At 37.1% G+C, this 19,245-nt stretch overlaps 1 protein-coding gene across 1 annotated transcript in view; it reads left to right on the top strand.

The window, feature by feature from the left end:
- Window positions 1-19,245, top strand: part of galntl6.S (polypeptide N-acetylgalactosaminyltransferase like 6 S homeolog) — a 578,928-nt gene that overhangs the window by 504,621 nt on the left and 55,062 nt on the right. Inside the window, exon 7 of the mRNA XM_018243208.2 lies at window positions 16,410-16,527. Coding sequence (XP_018098697.2) covers window positions 16,410-16,527 — 118 coding nt within the window. The remainder of the gene's footprint in view (window positions 1-16,409; window positions 16,528-19,245) is intronic.

Genomic DNA, 19,245 nt, shown 5'->3' with positions numbered 1-19,245 from the left:
CTTAGAAGTGTCTGTTCTATAATATAATCAATAGGTTGTGCACTCTCAAAATAATTTTTCAAATATAAACTCAGGTGGTATCAAATTTTCTTTTACTGTTTAGAAAAATTTGGCAATATACAATTGTGTTAACAAATGTTCAGTTTATACAGCAATGATATACATAGTAAAAGTATACATTCACCCAAAGGTTTGTACAAAGCAAAAAAGAAGCAACAAGGAGCGGATATACTTGCTACAAATGAGAATAACCCCAACGTTTTGTTACGTTTCGGATGGCCAAACATATAAATATCCTATTCAGTCAAGCGTCAATCAGTCTGTGACATCACAAACGCCTAGATCATTTCCGCCGGTTTCATCTGGCGTAATGACGTGGCCTGTTTACGCTGCTACTATGCGCATGGCGAAAAGACGCTGCGCGCAAACTCAGAACACGTAGTGCATGGAAGTATCACACAGACTGTGAAATCCAAACAAGCAAGCCGTATCATAGCAACCATTACAACCACAAGTAAAGTTAGGATGCTTATCCATCTCTATCTGAACCTCATCTTTCAATATATGATTAAAGTGCTCTATGCAATAAAGTGACGGTGCAAATAAATATAACGATCAGTACAGTTAGAACACTTTCATAATATTAGGAAAAAGAGTCTGTGTATCAAATAGCATAAATATCCCATTACAAAATAACCTTTAAACCATTATTAACGTGCAATTCATCTGTAAAAAAAAAAGTGAAACCAGTGCCAGTCTCCAGGTCTGTACAATCCAGATCCCATATGGTTACAATGTACAGCATTATGCAATGCTTAAATAAAAGTGCCATTCAGCTAATGCAAAATAAAAAAAAAACACTCAATAAATACAATCATACACACAAAGCATATTGTATAATTAAAGACTGCTCAACTTGTATGACACAAACAGAAGCATGGGTTGCCAGTGGGAGGCCCACGTGATACAAATATTCCTAATAAAATGCAAAGCTCTAAAGTTATGATCCAAGGGCAAAGAACACACCCAGTAAAGAAGTAAACTAGATAATAAAGAACCTCAAAGCTGCAAAAGCATGTGCCATCATCCTGAAAGCAAAAAAAGATCACTCAAATTGCCACAACTACAGACCCACATCTAAAATAAATATAACTATGTTTCCTCAAGTGGGTTTTTCAATAAAATAAAAAATCTTGGCACCCAAACTTGTTATTTATTTGTCCGGGAAAAAACGATTGGCAGCATGCCGAAGTATTTGCATATGAATACCAATTCTGAATCTAGAAACTCAGGTGTGTTTTTAGTACCCGCATGAGGCTTGAGAGCAAATTGGCCCCTTCATCTTTTTTTCTGGGCCAGTGCTCCTCTATAGAGAAAAATACAATAGCCCAGGTTTGTTTCTACCTGGCTTAAACTGTGTATGTGCAGTATAGAAAATGAGGACATTATACATTGGGCATAAGCAAGTCTACTTAGGTTGTAAGCTCTAGCTCTCAGCGGAAAGGGAGAGAAAGGAGCAAATTGAGCATACTCAAGCCCTAGCCCTGAGGTTTAATCTGAAAGATGAAAGTTTGATACAGAAGCCCTTATGTACACTGCAAATTAAGCTTTTATGGTGCGTCCACACAACATGTTTTTGACATCAAGGACCCTTTTTCAACTTGATGGCCTTGATGCCCAAAACATGTTGTGTGGACGCACAATAAAAGTTTAATTTGCAGTTATTCTGCTTCTGTGAGTGCTTCCAAATTTACATATTGTTAAAACATCTATTACACAGACGGTAATAATTGGATAAAATGTAAATGTTTTTTTGGATTGAGAGAAAAGGTGGCTAGTCATTAGGTAGAAGCAGGGGCATACAAGGAATGCATCTTTTTATTTTTGAGTACTAGATTATTTGATAAAAAGACACACACACATTAATACATTATTCGGGGGTTTTATGTCACATTTTTTCTTCTCAATTCACAAAACTCGAATTTGGATAACTCTGTCCCTATTCTCTTAATATTCTTGCGGGGGAATGTAATAAAAATCGCTAACAGAAAAACTATTCGCAATGCGAAAAGTTATGCCTTTGCGCGAACAAATTTTGCTTTGTGCGAATTTAATATAGCTTTTGCGATCCCGGAAACTGTTTAGCGACCACTTCCGACGGTGAAAGACCGTTTGCGAATTTTATAGTCTGCGCCAATGCGCAGTCAATGTAATAAAACTTCTTACTGAAAAAGTCGTTATGTTTGCTCCAAAAGATTACGACACCTTCAAGCACTTCTTATGAGTGCGCAATTAAAATTCGCAATGCGCAATTAAAATTCGCAATGCAATAACAGTTTAAGGAACAATATTACATTGCGAGATGTGGATTTTTAGTCTTATTGGTGTGAATTGTTTTGCTCTTTGCGACTTTTATTACATTCCCCTGTTTGATTATTATGAACCATTACAATCAGTGTCAGACTGGCCCATCAGGATACTAGGAAAACTACATGTTGCTTCTAACCATTTGGCCTATTTCATTATCCACTATTTCTTTATGGGAACAAAGAGGCATATTAATGGAAGAAAAGAGAATAGTATGTAGTGAAAAAAAGACTAGGAGAATAAAGAGATTTATTGAGGATATACAGTACTTGTGTGGAAAGTGGGCCCTCAACCTCAGATTTTCTGGTGGGCCCCTGGCATCCCAGTCCAAAACTGATTACAATAACAATAGATTGAACTAGATAGATTGGAATTTTAGGAGAAACACTTTATGCCATTTTGCAGACTATAACTTGTAAACTGGTCTACTTAAACTGAAGTTCATAAAGGCTATAAATAAAAAGTAAGAAACTATTTATTAGCCAAGTAACTGGTAATCGCTCCCTCCCCTTCCTTTTTAAATAAAATGTTATTTTATTGTGTCTATAATTTGAAAATGTAAGCTAACTTATTTTCTGAACCCGTGCTGCCTTTACTGATGCTTTAATTCTAAATGACATTAGAAATTACAATGTGTTGGATATCTAAGACTTTTCAAATGCTTACAAACTAAAAACCGCTGTTCTGTCTAATCTTACATACTGGCAGACTTCACTGATCTGAACATCTGAAAAAAACTCTTACCTCTTAAGTAATTGGAAAGACAGGATGGGAGTATACCAGAATTAAACATGGATTAACTTTACATCTGAATTATTTTAATTCATTTTAAAATACAGAGCTAAGCACAATGTAACCAATGGAGAATTAATCAGCTTGATGTTATTCTCCCCACTTCATCTACTGCTTCTTCAGCTGAAGCCGAGAAACAGCAGAGCATCTGGATTCAATTCAGTATCACATACAAGTAATAGCGACAAGATAAAAGGGCAGGTTTTTGTGTTATTTAGCATTTGTTGGGTTAAACTAAGATATCCAAGTAGCTGTAGTTCAAGTTAACAAAGGTTAGAAATAATTAAACAAATCAAGGTCATAAATATAGGGAATATCATTTTGGTAAATTGCATGAAATTTGGTGATTCATTAACGACTGTAGATGCAGAAGTTTCAACTCAATAGATTTTATACAGTTTATAAACCCTAAATTCATCAGGTATGAGTGTTCCAATAATCTTTACAAACCAATTAAGAAAATTAGGGACCTTTGAAAGCCACCTGAGTCACCCTGAATAAATAATCATAATTTCGTATGTCCTTGTTAGTAGTTCTCCAACCCAACTAGTAATGAAGCAATTCAGCAATGAAGCAATCACTTAATGAATGCCATAATTTTACTTATTTTCTAATCTCTAAATTTAAAGGAGAACCAAACCCCCGAAGGCTTACGAGAGAAGAGCGTGGCGTGCTCTTGCACACACGCAATCGGACGGCAGAGCAGATACGCAGTCTGACTCTGTCTGCCTTCTTCATCGTCGTGACTCGTCAGACTCAGTCGACACCACTCTTGCCTTGCCACCCAACTAGCCAAGCCCAAGAGTTGCCTATTATTTTATTATCTTGCAGCTTATTGCTAAATTTAAGCACCTGCTCTCAAACTCAGTCCCAGGCAGACACTAGAGTAAGACACGGGGGTGGGGGGGACTGGCCACGGGCCAGGCCAGCTAGCCAGCATGGTGGTAGCAGTAGCACCCTGGTCCTGCAGCAGTCAGAGTCAGTGCCAGTGGACAGAGAATTTTTTGTTTTTTATTAAAAACTTCAGGTGAGGGGTCGGGTCAGTCGGCAGCAGGGATTGTGCAGGGGGCACTGGGCTGGGCCCAGCAACAACTGTAGAGGCAGAGCCAGCCTGCGCCTGAAAGTGAAACAATCTGATAATTTTTGCTGTCAACCTGCCTGCAGTGCAGCCAGAGAAAATTTGCAGCCTGCAGACAATAGTTTTTGTAGCCTGCAGACAGTGAAATATTTTTTGTAGCTTGCAGACAGTGAAATAATTTCTGCAGACAGTGAAATAATTTCTGCAGACAGGAAAATAAATTTTGTAGCCTGCAGACAGTGAAATAATTTCTGCAGACAGTTAAATAATTTCTGCAGACAGTGAAATAATTTCTGCAGACAGTAAAATAATTTTTGTAGCCTGCTGACAGTTATATAATTTCTGCAGACAGTGAAATAATTTCTTGCAGACAGTAAAATAATTACTGCAGCGTAAATACGTGAGCGTCACGTGCCGTTGCCTAAGCTTTAACTAGCGTATTTACACAGCGGTCACTTTTTTAAAAAAAATATGGCGCGTACCTTGCCAAAATTAAGTCCTACCCTAGAAGGGGGCCCTGAGGAAAGTGTAGCCTAGAGGCCTCACATGTCCTTAATCCGCCACTGGGGATCCAGGATGTGTAGCCCCACATTGAAGCCCTGCAGAACGCACTCTGAGAATATAAAGCTATCCTTTGGGAAAGTAAAAGTGATTTCTATAGTGTGTTTACAGAATAGCTCTCAAATGCTCTTTCTACGGGCAGGCTAACAAACAGGAATGCTGGGCTACAAGGCATAGCTTTAATTTTTAATGTGTGAAAATGATTTTGTTTTCAGGCAGAGCTGTCAATGTCTGTTTGCACAAAGGTCACTGCCTCATGTACACCCATAGGATAAAAACTATTATGGTAAAAAGAAAGTGTTGTACTCCACATAAATATTTATTAGATGTCCCGTATGATTTAAATAATTGAAAGAGACGGAATCTTTTAATTTGCAAAATGTTACTCAACCATTTACACAAGAAAAAATGAATTCACCTGCTTTAATCATTATACTCACAGCATATTTTAAAAGAATGCACTTCTAATTTAAGTTTCTTGGAACATATCAATCGGAATCTTTTTGTCTTTAAAGTTGCATGGACCTACAGTATTTTCACCAAGTGAAAGAGCCATTTCTTTTTAAAATCTGGGCCTCTGAATATATGTCTGCAGGTGAGCAGTATAGTCATCATAGGTGACATTCTGGCTAAACGTAAGCCAATAGATTGCACTTCTCTTCATCAATCAATTTCTAACACTGGCTTGTGCTCTCTACATCATGTCTGTGCTGGCATCTGCCTAAAGGACTGCAGTGATGGGGCGCTGCCAAATATTCAACTTTTAACAGCACTGAATCCACTATTTTGGATTGGGCTGAACCCCCCGAATCCTTTTCGAAAGATTTGGCCAATACTGAACCGAGTCCTAATCCTAATTTGCATATGCAAATTAGGGGTGGGAAGGGGAAAGATTTTTTACTTCCTTGTTTTGTGACAAATAGATTCGCGATTTCCCTCCCTGCCCCTAATTTGCATATGCAGATTAGGCTTCTGATTCAATTCGGCCGAATCCTGCTGAAAAAGGCTGAATCCTGGCCAAATCCCGAACCAAATCCTGGAATCGGTGCATCCCTAATATATATATATATATATATATATATATATATATATATATATATATATATATATATATATATATATATATATATATATATATATATATAGAGAGAGAGAGAGAGAGAGAGAGAGAGAGAGAGAGAGAGAGAGAGAGAGAGAGAGAGAGAGAGAGAGAGAGAGAGAGAGAGAGTCATATTATTCACCGGCACTCACCATCGATCGATCAAGTCCCGGGTGCTCCTCATGAGCATGTATAGATTTAATCAGGAGCACTCACGAGTGTCGTGAAATAGAGGTTTTATTGTAGTTTTACAGACTACCCCACATCAACGCGTTTCGGTTCTCTCTGAACCGTCAGGCATCCTGACGACGGTTCAGAGAGAACCGAAACGCGTTGATGTGGGGTAGTCTGTAAAACTACAATAAAACCTCTATTTCACGACACTCGTGAGTGCTCCTGATTAAATCTATATATATACATATATATATATATATATTTGCAAGAAGAGCGACACTCACAGGATTTTCTTTGCAGTCAAAATTGTGTTTTATTCCACTCAACGTTGATGCTTATTTGTGTTTGTTTTTGCTTTCTTTGTGTTTTGGCTACACACATTTAATGTCATCACCTTACTCCTAAAACCGTGGATGGTGGCATTTAGGGGACCTATGGCCACTGAGCGGATTTTGCCATATTGTATAATATTATTAGTGTCCTTGACCCCCATATCTTTCATGCTGCTTCTGTGAGACTTTTATTGTTTTTAACCCCTTCTTCTCCTCTCTTTCCTCTCCCCATTCTCTGCCCCGCATATGTCATTAGCTATTGGATAGATGCCTGTTGCAGTTCGTATGTCCATAGTACAGTGCTATGTGGGTAGGCGGAAGTACCCATTGTTCAGTTAAGGTCGACAGGCTGTCTTTGCCCGCCTATAATTAATATAAGTAATATATGTAATGCCTTTGTGAGCGCAGGGGGTACTGACTAGCCAATAATATGGCAGTCCTAAGGCCCCCACCGACGCTGCTGCGGCAACCCCAGAAGCTGGGAGATCCTAGAGCCACACTCTGACTATGCGCTGATCAAATGATCTAAGCCGATACGGCTTTCTCTGTCAAGTCAGCCTGCGATAGCGTTACTTGGTTGCCCCGGTAACCCTTACTTGTTATTCGATTGGCGTACAGAAGCTCTAGAGTGCAGAGGTGCACACCCACCTCTAGACTGTCCTCCGATTGGACATTGCAGCTATTGCGGTGACTCTGATTGGTTTGCGGCTTACATCCAGGATAATAGCTTTATTCTGACACGGAGACAACTTTCTTTTTCGCTACTTTCTCTCTTACTTACCCCTTCTGCACTGCTGTACTAAATCAGCACACTCGATGCTCCAAACTTCTTTCCCTCCTACCACACTTCATAACACTGATCCCTACACTATGTCACTGTATACAGTGTTTGCTTAGCAACAAATTTGGGCGCCAAAAAACGGCCACTGGGTTTAAATTCTGGGATGGGAATGGTTCTCTGGTTGTTTGTTTGTAATCTCCTGATGAAGATCCCTGTGGGGGATCGAAACGTTGAGTGGAATAAAACACAATTTTGACTGCAAAGAAAATCCTGTGAGTGTCGCTCTTCTTGCAAATATCTATTATCTCTGTGCTGGCACCCACTTGGTACTTGGTATATATATATATATATATATATATATATATATATATATATATATATATATATATATAGTTTATATATATAGTCCGTTTGTGGAGCGCACACCATAAAGTAAATAATAGCCTGGGTGCCAGCCTAAATGAAAATCATAAAGTCAATGCAGAAATGACGGCACTCACAGGCAAAAAATCAAATGATCCAATAAGGTGAAACCATACGGTTTATTGTGATCCTACGTTTCGGTTCCTTCTTGGAACCTTCGTCAGGGAAAGAAAACAGTTTTCTTTCCCTGACGAAGGTTCCAAGAAGGAACCGAAACGTAGGATCACAATAAACCGTATGGTTTCACCTTATTGGATCATTTGATTTTTTGTCTGTGAGTGCCGTCATTTCTGCATTGACTATATATATATATAGATATATATAGATATATATATATAGATATATACTGTATATAGATATATATATATATATATATATCTATATATATATATTTATCTATATATATATATATATATATATATATATATATATATATATATATATATATATATATATATATATATATATCTCCAACGTTTCAGTGCTCGTTGGGGCCCCAATGAGGGCCGAAACGTTGGATACACAAGTGATGTTATAATAAATTATTGAATTGAAAATGCTTGGAGTGCTGGTCCATTTCGAAGATTACATACATTATTTTACCAAGCACCCACGAGTGGATTAATGGATTAACGAGTAAGAGTGCGGGTACCTCCAGAAACCTTATATATATATATATATATATATATATATATATATATATATATATATATATATATATATATATATATATATATATATATTTATATAAATAGTATATACTTCTTATGATGGCAGCTTCCATATTGCTTAGCTTTCTTGAACATTAGCATTATCTGCACAAAAATGAGAAATGTATTAGTCTGAATCACTGTCTCAGTTCTCAGGTAGGCTTACCCTGAACTGCTATGAATTTCGAAGTTTAAAGGATCTTTCACAGAATTTAGCGTTCGAACGATCGAATAGAAATCGTTAGATCGAACGATTAAATCGTTTGAATTGAACAATTAGAACGATTTTTAGTGATCGATCGAAGGATTTTTATTCGACCAAACAAAACTTAGAAAAGTGCTCTGGAAGGTCCCCATAGGCTAACATTGCACTTTTGTGGCTTTAAATTGGCGAAGTATGACGTTTTTTTTAAAGAGGCAGTACTTCAATTATCAAATGGTCGAATATATGAACGATTTTTACTTTGAATTGTTCAAATTGAAGTCGAATGGTATAATATAGCCTATTCGATGGTCAAAGTACCCAAAAATTTACTTCGAAATTCAAACTTTTTGAACTTCGAAAATTCACTCGAGCTTAGTAAATCTGCCCCTTTATGTATAAGGGGCAGATTTAAATTTAATTCAAAAAGTAAATTCGAATTTGAATTTTTGAGTTTAAAATTTCATACATTTGAATTTTAATCCCCCTATTTGAATGCAAATTCGAATGTGAGATTTATTACACTTCGACCATGCAAACAGTCCTAATTTGAAAATACGCCACCTAAATGTATAAGTCAATGGCAGGGGTCCGTTGAGACATTTGGAGATGTTAATAGCCTTGCTGACAATCAAGTTTTTTTTTTCAGAGAAAAACTTGATTTTAATGAATTGAATACAATTTGAATTTTTGGGTCGGAACCATTCAATCGAATATTAGACACTCACATTTTTTCTTAAATAACCTCCCAATCGAATTGTGTGTATATTTTTTTCGTTAATTAGAAATTCAACATTTGATAAATGGGCCTCTAAATCTTGTTTCCTTTCCTGATAAATTAGTTCCTGCCATAATTGAACTACTGGGTTTTATTTATAAATGTACGGAGAGAAAAAACGGACTTCTGTGCAATTGGGGGCAATTTGATACACAGGTGGTTACAATAAATTGGGTAAGCTTTGGGGCAGATTTACTAAGGGTCGAAGTGAATTTGAAGTGAATATTCGAATTCAAAAACTTTGAATTTCGAAGTAATTTTTGGGTACTTTGACCATCGAATAGGCCAGATTCGACTTTGACTTCGATTCGAAGTGAAAATGCTTCGACTATTCAACCATTCGATAATCGAAGTACTGTCTCTTTAAAAAATGCCGAATTCGACACTTCGCCACCTTAAACCTGCCTAATTGCTATGTTAGCCTATGGGGACCTCCTAGAACATATAGCCAATATTTGGCTACGTTTTTAGAAGTCGAAGTGAAATCATTCGATGGTACGATTAAATCGTTCGATTCGAAGTATGATCGTAGTACGATAGTACGATTGTAGTACAATCGCACAATGTTAAAAATCCTACGAATTAGACTTCAAATGTCGAAATTAACCTATCGATGGTCGAATTTCGAAGTTTTTTGCACTTCGAAATTCGACCCTTGATAAATCTGCCCTCTAATTTGGGTTGAAAAAAGATGAAAGTCCATCAAGTTTAACCAACCTGTACAGTCACATTATATATAAATGTCCAATATAGAAGTCTGTGAAATAGACTGGAATGTCAGTCTACCTAATATATTAGTTTTTTGTTTATTCACAATTCCTGTGAGTGCTGGATCCCCTATTACATTGTGTTGCACTACATCCTCTGCACGCAGGTAGTTTGCTCGCTAATAAGTATTAGTAGTAGGTCTTACAAGTCTAATGTGTACATTTACCACCAATTTAGCTCATGTAGGTAATAACAAGTTATGGGCGAATTTCTCCCATCTTGGAAATTTGAGAAACAGTGAAAAATGATCAAAACTCGAAAACTGATGCCCAGATTAAAATCAATAGGCATCCAAATAGTGTTGACGCACAACGGTTTTGACACGATCGACTTTTCCGACTCATGTCCAAAATTTTTTGACACCGGCAAGAGTTTCGCAAATTTATTCTCCCATCACTAGTAATAACGGTATACATCATTTTCCAGGCTAAGTGCATGGAATATATACACTAAACTAACTTCACTGCCCACTACTGCACACTCTTTTCAGTAAACAGCTAAATTACTTTTATTCTCATTATTCAGTACAGCAGTTTTTTAAGGATACATATCAAAGTGTCTTCAAAAACATGAACTTGACGGGCATATCATGAATTAATTTTAACCTAACCACATGGAATGGTTCATTTTAGCGTTTTAGAATGTCCTACTCTTAGCATCTTTTCAGCTGGTCTTCATTTTTTATGTTTTATTTTTTATATTTTACATTTTTTTAATTATTTGCCTACTTCTTTTGCCTCTTTCCAGCTTTTAAATGACAGTCACTGACCTTGGTACCAGAAAAACCATTGCTCTTTGAGGCCACAATGTTATTATTGTTGTCATTTTTTATTACTTGTTACATCTTTTTGTTCAGGCCTTTCCTATTCCTCTTCCAGTCTTTTAGTTGCTATGGTAAATTCCATCCGATCAACCAGATGCTGAGATTCCAAACTGCAAAACTGCTGAACAACTAACGAAAACAAATTACAAATTCCCTGAATACAGTATATCACATAAAAGTTAATTTAAAGGTTAACTACCATTTCAGCTGGCGAACCAGACTGTGTTCCAGATAGAAACTGTGCATATCTTTATTAGCTGAAAGATCAAGAAACATTTAAATGTAAACAAAAAAATAACAAATATAAAAAAATGTAGGCATTTATAGTCAAGCAGCAGCGTTCATTTTGATTATAGTTCGTTTAAAATGCCAAATAACAGCTGTGGGTGGGCATTTCTAATAGAAAGGAACATGGGTGTTCCCAAATCATTATTTACTTTTCTTTAATATAGATCATAAAATCAAATAAATTTAAAAATGTTATCCTGCAAATTATGGCTGTTCCAGATAATTGATCACAGCATGAAACAGTTGGCCTTACACAATAAAATGTATATTTTACAGCAAGAATCAGATATTTCCTTTCTGCCACTTTACCGACTGGAAACATGGTGCAGATCTACATACCAGCAAGGTGCTTACATTTGCCATCTGTCCAGCTTTAGAGGTCTGGAGTGTCGTTTCACATTAAAATTGCTACATGCCGACAAAAGAAAATGAGTCAGAGAAATGGCTTAAAGACATTTGACGTTCTGTAAGGCTGCCACAGTTGTTGTCCTTTCTTGTCATTTCTGCACTCTTCTCTGTCAATTTTATTCCAAATAATATTGCAAAATTGTCAGGGAGTGTCAGTGAGATCAGTGCGTAATCAAAATAAGATTGCCATGTATGTGCCTTTGTCATTTAAAGCTGAGCCAAGGCAGCACAGGAGCTCACAGCAGTCACTGTTCCGCTGAAGAGCAGCTAACTCTAAGCCACTGGAATGGAATATATTATTTTCTGCCCTACTAGTTTATTGATCATATGCTTGGCTGTCCCAAGAACTGATACAGCTGTAAAATTAGCAACTAAAAAGAAGAAGAAAAAAGATGGGCTGAATGGTAGTGCTGAAGCTATTACACTGACTGCATCGGACCATAACTACTTCAGGGCATGTTTAGTGAAATGATATTGACCTAGACAGTGTCGCAGCATCTGTTGTTCATACCCACTAACCTCCCCTCTTAACAGCCCCAGGGTTGTTCGCCTTTGAGATAACTTTTAGTATGATGCAGAGAGTGATATTCTGAGACGATTTGCAATTGGTTTTTATTTGTTATTATTGAAAGTGTTTGAGTTATTTAGCTTTTTATTAAGCAACTCTTCAATTTGCATCTTAAGCAATCTGGTAACTAGGTCCGAATTGCCCTAGCAACCATGCATTGATTTGAATAAGAGACTGGAATATGAATAGGAGAGGCCTGAATAAAAGGATCAGTAATAAAAAGTAACAATGACAATACATTTGTAGCCTTACAGAGCATTTGTTTTTTAGAAGGGAGTCAGTGACGCCCATTTGAAAGCTGCAAAGAGTCAGAAGGAAAAGGCAAATAACTATAAAAAATAAATAATGAAAACCAATTGAAAAGTTGCTTAGAATTGGCCGTTTTATAATAAAAGTTACCTTACAGGTGAACCCCCCTTTAAGAAAACATGACATTCCAGGATGGATGTGTAAGGCCACATTTTTGTTAACCAGTGTTCCCCATCCAGTAGCTCGCAAGCAACATGTTGCTCAAAAACCTCTTGAATTTTGCTCCCAGTGGCTACAAAGTAGGTGCTTATTTTTGAATTCCCGGTTTGTAGGCAAGTTTTGGTTTATAAAAACCAGGTGTACTGTCAAAGAGAGCCTCCTTTAGGCTGCCAGGCCACATAGGGGCCACCAAATGGGCAATCACAGCACTTATTTTGCACCACCCAGGAACATTTTTCATGCTTGTGTTGTTCCCCAATTCCTTTTACACCTGAATGTTGCTCACAGGTAAAAAAAAAGGTTGGAGACCCCTGGTCTTATAGGAACAGTTCAGTGTAAAAATAAAAACAGGGTAAATAAATAGGCTGTGCAAAATAAAAAAATGTTTCTAATATAGTTCATTAGCCAAAAATGTAATGTATAAAGGCTGGAGTGACTGGATGTCTAACATAACAGAACAGAACAATACCTTCTGCTTTTCAGCTCTCCAACTCTGAGTTGGTCAGGGACTTTAAGGGGGGCCACATGGGACATAACTGTTCAGTGAGTTTGCTATTGATCCTCAGCATTCAGCTCAGATTTAAAAGCAACAGTTATGTCCCATGTGGCCCCCCCTCAAGTCACTGATTGGTTACTGCCTGGTAACCAATCAGTGGAAACCAAGTGAGCTGCAAAACAGGAAGTAGTGTTCTGGCTATTATGTTACACATCCAGTCACTCCAGCCTTTATACATTACATTTTTGGCTGACTAACTATATTAGAAACATTTTTTATTTTGCAGAGCCTTATTACCCAGTTTTTATTTTTAAACTGAACTGTTCCTTTAACAATATGACACGTGGGGACCTATAGAGTTATCAGTCGCCACGGATGTAAATACCTTACAACCTCTAGTTGCTAGGCAGAAGCCTTTGTACCTAAGTTATATTGTTATTGGCATTACTGGCCTAAAGTGAAGGGACCACAGTGCTGAAGGGCTCAGACTGAGCATATTGCTCCCTGAATAGTTTCCACTGGAATAGACCTGGACCTGGAATGGATTTAAAGGGGTTATTCACCTTTGCATTAACTTTTAGTATGATGTAGTGGGTGATATTCTAAGACAATTTGCAATTGGTCTTCATTTTTTATCATTTGTGGTCTTTGAGTTATTTATCTTTTTATTCATCAGCGTCCAAATTACCCTAGCAACAATGCACAGATTTGAATAAGAGACTGGAGTATGAATAGGAGAGGCCTGAATGAAAGAAAGTAGCAATAACAATACATTTGTAGCCTTACAGAGCATTTGTTTTTTTTTAGATGGGGTCAGTGACCCCCATTTAAAAGCTGGAAAGAGTCAAAAAAAGAAGGAAAAACATTCAAAAACTATAAAATAAATTAAAAATGAAGACCAATGGAAAAGTTGGTTAGAATTGCCCGTTCTACAACATACTAAAAATTAACTTAAAGGTGAACCACCCCTTTATATTGGTTTTCTTACATTTGCTTCTGGACATACCTTAAGGACATTACCATCCAGGTAGTATCTCATAGATCTGTGCAATTAAAAGCAAAAACAGCCCCATTCCCAACCCCTACCTCCTGGGACCACTATTGAAGGAGGTTCTGAACCAAACTCAGTTAAGCAGGACAATACCAGCCCCCTCCCAGTCCAGCCAACATTCACCCCCCCACACACATTTCACTAGTGGCTGAAGGGTGACCCAGGACCCACATTCCTCATATGTATTCACCCTCCCCAAATGAATATTAAGGGTGGGAAGGCAAGGTAATACTGTGTAATAATAAAACAGTACCTTGTACTTGATCCCAACTAAGATATAATGTATCCTTATTGGAAGCAAAACCAGCCTATTGGACATTTTTAAAGGAACAGTGACACCAAAAATGAATATTTTTAAAGGAGAACTAAAGCCTAACTAAAGAAGTAGTTTAGAAATGTTGTACATTATGTTTTGGGCTTCTGTACCAGCCCAAGGCAATCACAGCTATTTTACAGGGAAGATCTGTGCCTCCAAAGATGCCGCAGTAGCTCCCCATCTTCTTTTCTGCTGATTCACTGCACATGCTCTGTGCCGCTCTCACTTACTGAGCTTAGGGACCCACTCACAATATACAGTACATATAGAATATAAATGTCACAATATAAGACTGATTAGTAATGAATACAGATGATTAAAACATGGCACTGCAGAAACCAGTGCAACTAACATGAGCATTTACTAATCAGCCCTGTAACATCAGCTTAAATGATATACAAACCCTCATTTAATTTTCTACTTGATAATTAGCAACAACCCCTAAGCTTAGCTTCTCAACAACTGCTTAAAGCACACTGAACATGGGAGTATCGCAGACACTTTCCAAGATGGTGACCCCCTGCTACAAGTTTGAAGTCCTGCTGAAACTTTAGGCTGGTGCAGCAAATGCAGTATATAAATAAAGGCATTTTTAGCTATATTCATTTTTAGGGTTAACTTCTCCTTTAATGGAATGGCAATATAATGTACTGTTGCCTTCCACTGGTAATACTGGTGTGTTTGATAGAGAAACAATATTATAGTTTATATAGATAAGCTGCTGTTTAGCCATGGGGGTGCACAGGATACACAGTAGATAACAGATAAGTTCTGACGAATCCCATTGTATACTACAGAGCTTACGTGTTATCTGCTGTGTATCCTGTGCCTTTTGGACACACAGGAGCTTGTTTATATAAACTATAATAGTGTTTCTGAAACAAACACAACAGTGAAGGGCAACAGTGCATTATAATTGAATTACTTTAAAACACTTTCATTTTTTGATGTTACTGGTCCTGTAATGTTTACATTATTTTCTAGTAGGCTTAAGGTATGAAGATCCAAATTACGGAAAGATCCATTATCCGGAAACCCCCATGTCCCAAGCATTCTGGATAACAGGTCCCATATCTGTATTCCATTTGCAATCTTGTTTCCACTGATGCATGTCACTCTACGATGGAAAGGAGGGCGGCTCATCTTTAAATGCTGCACTCTTACTAGTCATGTTATGGCCCTAGAGTAAAGAGGCAAGCCACAAAGAAACAAAGACTGGAGGAGGGCATAAGTGCTACAATTAAATGGTTTTCTAATAGGTCACACAAACCTTGAGGGAAATTATTGTGTCAGCTTGAAACACATCAGTGTATGTTTGATAAATGCTGGAAAAGCCTCTTTTATAGCTTAATTGCACATTACAGCTATTGAGAAGTGATGCTGAAAACAGTATTATCTCAGTTACATTCCCAGCAAAGTATAGAATCATACAGTATAGTATCATATCAACATATTGAGAAAATGATCTTGTAGTAAAGCAAAAGCCTGTTAATTCTAGTTAATGGTTAATATCTCATGGCATTCACTAAGAGGGAATTGTTTCTATTTACTGCAATGTTGTGTTCCCTTCAGCAGATATTGCCTACTGGAAAATACTGGCAACTGTCATTTACAGAATGGTAATTACCATACACTGTAGAGTAACAGAGTAAAGAAATGGAGAATGAGTAAAGTAGATGCACCTTCACACAATTATTAGATATTATGAACATATTTATCAACATTGGAGACAAACATTATTATTTTGCCCATAACAACCAATCAAAACATAGGGGTTTTTTTGTAGGTGTCTGTTCAAATCAAATTGCAACGGGCAGCATCGCTGATGTTTGTCTCCAACATGCCCCATATTTATTTTATTTAATATACTGTCCATACTTTTTTGCATTACTTGCTTTAATGGCTTAACATGAATTCCTTCCCTAGGTCGCCTGTAATGGCTGGAGGTTTATTTGCCGTTGATCGGAAATGGTTTTGGGAGCTTGGCGGCTATGATCCTGGACTGGAAATCTGGGGTGGAGAGCAATATGAATTATCATTTAAGGTAAGCAAAAGAACACATTTTCATAGAAATGTAAACATTAACAAACACTTACTTGTGCTCATATCTCCTGCAACAGTATATAATCCCATTAAAGGGGACTCATCACCCAAAAAAATTATTCCAAATCCAATTTTATCCGATTTTATCTGATAATTTAACTGTATAAATTATTTTTTTATCGTTTCCATCAGTCTGGGAACTCATAATTATAGCAAGCAGACAGGAGCCATTTTGTGGACACTGTTATTAAGGCAAGTCTTCCATCATCTCCTGCCTTTTCTTTTATTCGTTTTTTCCCCTGATGAAGACCTTAATGGTCGAAACGCGTAGGGCTTATGCTTTAGGGCCATTTTTTTAATTATGTTCTTTTGATGTAATAAATAATTTTTTCATTATTTTTGAGTGTGCAATCTTCACTTTTTTTAAAGAATCTTGTTTGTGCACCAGAATGGGGGATCTGATGCCCATCCCCATGCCCTGGCTATACAATTAAATGGTTAAGAGAACTGGGGGAATGTAGGGAGATCTAGGAAGTGCTGAATGGAAAGTGAAAGCAATTGCTTGCCCCACCTCTATGCCTAAGGCATAGAGGAGGGGCAGGCAATATTTGATTGACAGCTGAGATTTTTAAATGAGTTTACCTACAGCTATGAATGCTTTAATAAAAAAGACAATTTGGATTTCATGTTTAATTTGAAAAGGACTTTTATTATACAGCTTTTTATGTCTGGGTGACAGGTCCACTTTAACGGTATCTCTATATATTTCTATTATAGCTATAGTTCAGTAAGCCTGCAAATACTTTTACTGCATGGATCACAAATCACTGCATGGTACAAATGAGGCGGAATGAAATGCTATGAGTGCTGTTGCTTTCCTTAGAGCTGCGGGAGTGCTCTTCTTCAGGATTACATTGTTAATCACTGCATAAAGTACTACTGTCCTTGACACACTTTAGATGATTCTATAACTATATCAAATACAATCTAATTATTCTTAATTGTTTACTGAGAAAGAGGTGTCCATTATTGTGTACAGATTAATGATCACAAAAAGCATTTTTAATTCAAGAATGTGCATCAATGTGTATCCAGTGTGCCTTGAGTCTCAGTAAGTGCTTATCACTGATGACACTATAATTAAAAACAGTGGTAAACAAAGATCCCAATAAGCACATGCATTTATGATCGATCTACTTTGAAAAGTTGCTATCGCCATAAAAGTCTATTGTGTATGGGCCCTGAAGGTTCATAAGTTAGACCGCCATCTATCTAATGCTATGATACAAGGGTATAATTCAAATGTAGGTGAAGACTTCCCTTGTTATTCCTAGTCTATCAGGTTCATCCCACAGAGCCAGGTACTGACACACCTCCAGAACTTCATAATTCAAAAAATATCACTCTGGAGAGCTATAGCAGCCAAACTGTGATCCTTTTATTTGGAAATTGCACATGTTTCGGATCAAGAGATCTTTCCTCATCACCTGAGAAAGAATCTCTTGATCTGAAACATGTAGTGCGCTTTCCAAATAAAAGGATCACAGTTTGGCTGATATAGTTCTCCAGAGTGATATTTTTTGAATTGTGATACAAGAGAATAAAATGAATGTGCCTGTGCAGTCTGCCATTTAGCCAGAAAACACACATTTGAGCAATTTCAGGTTAAATTCACCTGTCACTAGTGATGGACCACCCATTTCGCTTTGCCACAAATTTTGCAAATTTCCTGCAAAACTGGCGAAAAATTCATGAAACTGTGACACCTACAACAATTCGCCGGGGTCAAAATGGGCGCTGGTGTCCATTTATCATCGCCGACGGCAAATTCGGCGCCGTTGCCATAACCATCGCCGGCGTCACTAATAACTTGGATTTCACCATCGCTGGTTTCAACAGTTTTTTACAGATTCTATTTAACTGTGTGACAGACTGCACTGGTGCATCTCTGCTGCCTGAAAAATGCCAGAATTTTAGTATTATATTGCAAATCATGGCAGAAAACAGTCCACTGAGCACCAGTGTTTTTGCTGTATAATAAAAAACAACTTTTATTTGCTTCCAATTGAAAACATACCAGAATATGGATTCTGATTGAACCTACCCTTACGCGTTTTACCACTTCCTCAAAACCATTTTATTTGAAATGATAACATAGAGTAGATGTCTATATGTATATACAGGTATGTGGTCCTATTATCCAGAATGCTTGGGACATGGGGGGTTTCTAAATAAGGGATCTTTCTGTAATTTGGATCAGTAATTAGTAATTAAACCCAATAAAAATGTTTTGACTCAAATAAGGATTACATCTATCTCAGCTGGGATCAAGTATGAGATACTGTGTTACAGAAAACAGAAATTTTTTTTTTAAATTCAGAATTATTTAATTTAAATGGATTCTATGGGAGATGGCCTTCATGTAATTCAGATCTTTTTAGATAACAGGTTTCTGGATAATGAATCCTGTACCTGTATGCATATATATATCACTCCTAGCATCATCACTCCTAGCATATACCAACTGCCACTTCATCCCAAGATATCTCTGGGTGGCTGCCACCAAAGGGTCCTCATAATTATAAGTAACATTTTCTGCTTTTATCAGTCAGTCTTCGAAAAAACATATAAACCTAGATTTCAAATTAATTGATGTAAGTGTAGTGTCAGGGTCATAGGCTTTAACTGCAGGGATTAGCTGTTTGTTTGTACAGACAAA

The sequence above is a fragment of the Xenopus laevis genome, chromosome 1S, assembly GCF_017654675.1.
Source record: "Xenopus laevis strain J_2021 chromosome 1S, Xenopus_laevis_v10.1, whole genome shotgun sequence".
NCBI lineage: Eukaryota > Metazoa > Chordata > Amphibia > Anura > Pipidae > Xenopus > Xenopus laevis.
This window is presented reverse-complemented; position numbering and strand designations above follow the sequence as displayed.